Below are 6,000 nucleotides of genomic sequence, written 5' to 3'. Positions count from 1 at the left end.
AGTGATGAAATTTATGAAAGAAATAAAGATTTCAGCAGAAAGTCAGGAACCAAAAGAAGGGTTTTACTGAGTGGGTCGAGAGAATCTTCAAATAGTGTGTTAAAAGTCAATTTGATGGCAACAGCAACAAGTTGGAAAGATGAAAATGACTTTTGTGGATCCTTGTGTGGGCATTCTATGAACAATAAAAGTTAACAGCAAATATAAAATGTAGTTCCAAGCAAAACTGCTCTTATTAGCCAAAGCTTAGGCAAATTCAAAGCAATGATTAAATTACAAGTTTACTCAATTGATTCATATAATTATAGATGACATCTACTATATTTGAGATTTGAATTCCTACACATGCGATCCTATCTCATATTCTCTGATTATGACCTCTATAAAAAAAAAAAAAAATTCATATAGCAACGATTACTTTATACTCACTTCTATGAGAGAAATAATCTCGGATTACAACACAGTTAGCTTTCACCAATACAATATATTCCACTCCTAATCTAATTGTGACCAAGGAGCAAAACCAGCACTTACAAGAACAATAACAAAAAAAAAAAAAAAAGGGAGAATTGAGCAAGAAGCCCCAAAAATTCAGAACATTGATTAAATAGATAAGAAAGGAGAAGGGCACACCAGGCAAACAACCTCTCATCCAACGCCTACTGTAAGCAACTCCATTGAAAGGAAAGAGTAAAAAATAAAAACAAAAGAATATACAAGGGGAAAAAACCATGAATGGTTATAGTTGCTTATTTGCACCTTAGCCTTGCCAGTGTATTGTGTGGTTAGTCGAAGCTTGATGAACGGCTCCATCTACCATTCAGGTAGTCCTCTAATGACACTGACTGCTCAATGCTGCTCATGGAGAGTGAATCATCCTCCACATCAAGTAATGCAAGACTAAGATGGGATTGGAGGTTTGACCGAGGACAAGCTTCATCATCCAATGTTTCAGATCCTTCCGAGGCATTGACTTGGAGTCTTGCCCACTTTGTCACATCAGCATCACCTTCAAGGAGCTTCACAACCTTTGGCCAACACATTAAACAAAACTAATTATCTATTTTTACATCCAAGAATCAACTGTAAATGCATCTGCTTAAACAAAGGTTTTATCACCGATATATGCTATTGCAACTGAGATACAAGCACAAAATGCATAATTCAGCTCCAAGTGCCAAAACAAACAATTACCCTTTTTGAAGCAGATCATAATACACCTTTTCACCTTATCCTTTTCTACTCTGTACTAAAGAATAAAGACAATAATAATAATAAAAGAAAACTAATTTTCTCTCTTGTGCCTACTCCTGTGCCACCAGAAGGACTTGACCGACCAGCAAAGTCGTACATAGAAAAAGCTAGCCTGATTAGAAAAGGTCAAAGATGACTTACCACACTCATTTGAGGTCTAGCCCGTGGGGCACGTCTAATGCAAAGCGTGGCAGCAAGAACCATCCTCTCCATCTGGTCACGATCATAGCCGTAACCCAAGCTAGGGTCTAATAATTGCGAAACCTTCCCACCGCTTAAAATTGGTTTTGCCTGGACAAGGTCAAATTTTGTTTTAAGCACAAAACTGAAAAGTGGATTAAAATGATGAGTCACATTAGCAAAAAGGACATACCCACATGACCAAGCTCTCTTGGCCTTTTGCATAGTCATTACTTATAGGCTTTCTTCCAGAAAGTAGCTCAAGCAGCACAACCCCAAATGCATAAACATCAATCTTGTGGTTCACTTTGCCATACATGAAGTACTCAGGAGCCAAATAGCTGGAGCAAATGGTAAATATTATTAACTAATCAATAAGCTGTAACAACTCTTTTCCCTACAAAATTTTAAATTGTTTCAAGTAATCTCAAGGAAATTTTCATTTTTGTACATTATATTACCCCTTGAAGTGAAAGAAGTCAAGAACACGGTCAGAAACCAGTAAGCTAGAGCACTGGAAGTGAAAATTACATACCCAAAGGTGCCTGCAACATCTGTGCAGGTTATATGTGAAGAAGAGGTAGATGCCCATTTAGCAAGTCCAAAATCTGAGAGCTGCATAAACCAGGTAGAATACACGAAAATTTTTCTTGAAACATTTCAAATTTGAAAGCAAAAAGACTTGGAAGTAAAAAATGAAAGGCACCTGCGGCTCAAAATCATTAGATAGTAGTATGTTTGAAGATTTAACATCCCTGTGGATTACAGGGTGCTCACTGTTAGTATGGAGATAATCTAAGGCCTCTGCTACCCCTAGTGCGACCTTGTATCTTTCAGTCCAACCAAAGGCACCAGGATCCTTGTTATTACCTGAGCAAGCATCTGAACAATTAACTTCCCATATCAAGCAACATAATAAGCTCTAATCTCTTTTCAATCTCAAAACCAAGAATATTGTGCATTTACTTACCATGGAGGTTTTCTTCAAGGCTACCCCTTGATAAGAAATCATAAACCAAGAGAAGATTGTTCTCCTCATAGCAGAAGCCCAAGAGGGAAATAATGTTCTTATGATGTAATGTAGTAATAATCTCAATTTCCAAAACAAACTCCTTCAATACATCTGCAGAAGGCTTTAGGATTTTCACAGCCAGTTCCTTGCCTTCTTGAAGGCAAGCCCTATAAACCTGACTACTGCCACCTTTTCCAATCAAATTTTCTGAAAAATTAAAAAAAAAAAAAAGAGGTCAAGTCAACCAAATTTCCTGAGGATGGAGGAAAGTAAATTGTTGCAGGGAGGAATGATGAATAAAACAAACCAGCCAAGAAATTTGATGTTGCTAAGAGGAGTTCTTGGTACTTAAATAATCTGCAAGTTGCAGAGTATTTATCATGAAAACCCTCCAATTCTTTTCTAAGGTTTGTTGAGTTGTGATCAGGAGAATGTGCAGCAATGACATTCTCCGTACCAACTGGAACAATTGCACTTCTTTCTCCATCAAAATTAGAGGACTTATATTCGCTCTGATTGCAGCCTTCTTGTTTCTGATTTGAATTGGCTACATACAAAGTATGCCTAGAGGGCAACCGCATCACCCACTCAACCACAGATATCTGCCTCAACGAAGACCGATCAGGAACTTGTTGCCGATCTGATAAAACTGCATGGCGAAGTAAAGGCCAACCGGGTCTGATTTCAGGCAACTCTTTGATCAACTTAGAAATCGAACTAGATGCAGCCTCAGCCTTTTGCACTGGCACTATAGCCAAGGATGTGTCTCCATCATTAGCACCACCACCAGAAGATTCTTTTGCAGATAGGTGACAAGAATTAGGCAGCAACAACCTATTACCGGATCCACAAATCGAGCAATTTTGCTTTGGAGCAGTCTCCAAGCTGCCTGAACTGGCTTTTAGTAAGGTTTCATCAGAATTCAGATTGGTCTCGACATTGGCATTTCCTTCACTTAATTCTTCAGAATTCTTGTTCAATGTCATCGTTCGCTGAATTGCATTAAGCAAGCCATTTCGTTTCTGATCTTTACTTCCTGCAACAAATACAAAACAAAGAAATTCCTTAGTAGCAATGAAAAATTTACTTTAACATCCAAGAACTGGATAGCCAAAACAAAATTTTTTTACCTTGTGAACCAAAAGTGGTAGCTGGAGAGCCCTCCCTCTGGAACACAACTTTCCCATTATTAACAGCAAGAACTGAACAGTTCTTTGTTAGTTTCTTAGCACAGTACTTTGCTACCGAAGTCGTTGAACGGATTGTATGGAATTTGGCGGTGGTTCCAACTATAAGCTTAGTTGCGGAGTAAGATTTTGCTTCTCTTACTAAAATTTTGCGAATTGAAGAACCTCCGCATATCTTAAGTTTGAGATCCACCTGCAAGATGATCACCAAAAACCAACTCTTTATGAGCAAGCAGGGGAAGGTAAATTTTCTATTTCTGATTCTCCTTCGTTTTCCAGTTGACCAAACAGAATATGATGAGATTAACAAATTTATCATTAAAAAAGTTAAAACTTAAAAGCATAGAAAGAGTAAAAGAAGATCGTGAAACTAAACCTGTTTCAAATTACAGAAACCTTCATAGACAGCAAGAACAGAGTCAAACGCTTTGACAAGCGATAAAAGCGAAGACTTCCCATCTCCATCTACAATTTCTACACACATAAAAAACCAGCTCCCCACTTCATTAAGCCACCCAAAAATCAAACCCCACAAAATTTTAAAAAAAATGTAAATCAAGAAACGGGAAAAAGAAAAAAAAAAACACCAAATTTTTACTAACCATTGTTACCAAGAACATGAAGAGCAATCACACAGTCACCAGGCTGAGCCACCTTAATCAAAGCCCATGTTAAAAGCTCTCTACTTGGTGAATCAAGTTTCACCCCAACAACCAGCATTCCTCCACCAGAACTCACCGTTTCTTCATCTCCAACAGAACCATTTTGCACCATTTTCATTTCTGTCTTTTGCTGTCTTACTCTTACACTCTCAGAATCTCAGTTCCAGGCCAGCTCTTCTTCATTGTCTTGACCAAGGTTGGAGCCTGAAGGTCATGTTAAGGCTTTTTTATGGAAGTACTTGGTTCTCAAGGAAGAGAGAAGGGAGACAGTGTTGTGTTTTTCTAGGCTCAACCTTCAGTTTGTTTGGCTTTCAAGTTCGCCAACCAGACTACAAAGAGGAGTAAAGGGAGGGAGGGAGAGATGGCCTTTTAAGAACGGAATAGCGTAAAATATCGATGATTTATACATTTATATAATGTTTTATATAAAAATTATGTATTATAATTTGTGCTAATATAAAAATATAAAATATATTTTTTTGATTTTATTTAATTTATTTATGATTTTTATTAAAATTTTAAGTTATGTCATTTGTGTATCTTTTATTCGTATAATTTTTATATCGTATCATCTGTCGTATTTAAAATTGTTTGATATAAGAATAGGTCGATATTTTTGGTGAAATTTATGATTTTTTAAATTATTTAATAAAAGTTTTAATATAAAATTTAAATTAATAGATTGATAGAATTTAATATAAAAATCAATAATATGTAAAAATAATTAAAAATAATATTTATAATTATCAATATTTTTACTAAAAATATCCATCTAAAAAATATATCAAATTTTATTAATTTTTTTTAAAATTTTATACACTTAATCTATGCAATAAAACCTTTTAATCTATTAATTTTTATATAATCATTTTTAATAAAAAAATTCATAAATTTTACTTAAAAAATTTTATCCAAATCTTTCCCTTTTAAGAACACTCCAGCTTTACAAGTTAAAATTATTAAATAATTGATTTGTTTATTTAAACTTACCTTAATTGTTAATTTGTTAATTCTAGTTTCATTGTAGATGTTTTTATATTTTTATTTTTAAAATATAAATAAAAAAAATTTAAAATTTAAAGAATGAATTATTATTCAATATATTATCTATGAAGTTTTTAAATTTCATAAATAAAATTAAAAAATTCAAATGTTTTATATTTATATATTAATTTATTAATTATTTTAAATATATCTTAATAAAACAGGTAAAAATTATTTAATTTTATTGGTGAAGTTTTTAAAATTCACAAAAACTTTTATCAACAGCATTTGATATTAAAGAAAATCACTATTATATTTGACTGTTAAGTTAAAAATAGATTAATATTCCCTCTAATTTTTACAGGTAAAATTCATGCATGGGTGAGATGATATCAATGTTTCATATTTATGTGCACTCTATTTTTGTAAAATTATAATAATTTGTAAAATGACACTCACATAATAAAAGAATATAAAAATATTCTAACATTTAATTTAATGATAACATATGTATCTCTTTGCTCAAAAAATTGAATTTTCATTTTTTTTTTGTTTTTTCTAACTACAATTAAAAAAAAAAAGAACTCTGATGATAGTATTTGGCTATTTCTTTGTAATAAAATCAGTATTATTATAGGCTTAAATTAGGGTCAAAGTAATTTTCACCGTTTAGTTTGAAGTTGAAAGTTAAGGCTGCTAGCCATGCTTTGCTTCCTTCTTC

General features: G+C 33.4%; 1 protein-coding gene across 1 annotated transcript; it reads right to left on the bottom strand.

Annotated features, from left to right (window-relative positions):
- Nucleotides 1–403: 403 nt before the first annotated feature.
- LOC111314990 (protein kinase STUNTED-like) lies at nt 404–4,679 on the bottom strand. Its single transcript, XM_022916605.2, has 10 exons — nt 4,236–4,679; nt 4,010–4,107; nt 3,577–3,826; nt 2,754–3,482; nt 2,405–2,653; nt 2,141–2,304; nt 1,970–2,049; nt 1,628–1,775; nt 1,396–1,545; nt 404–1,028 (listed from the first exon to the last, which is right to left on the bottom strand). The coding sequence occupies exons 1-10, from the start codon at nt 4,411–4,413 to the stop codon at nt 786–788; spliced, it is 2,289 nt and encodes a 762-aa protein (XP_022772340.1). The 5' UTR covers nt 4,414–4,679; the 3' UTR covers nt 404–785.
- Nucleotides 4,680–6,000: the final 1,321 nt, after the last annotated feature.

The sequence above is a fragment of the Durio zibethinus genome, chromosome 20 (genome assembly GCF_047325235.1).
Source record: "Durio zibethinus cultivar Kanyao isolate XHJ-2024 chromosome 20, ASM4732523v1, whole genome shotgun sequence".
NCBI lineage: Eukaryota > Viridiplantae > Streptophyta > Magnoliopsida > Malvales > Malvaceae > Durio > Durio zibethinus.
This window is presented reverse-complemented; position numbering and strand designations above follow the sequence as displayed.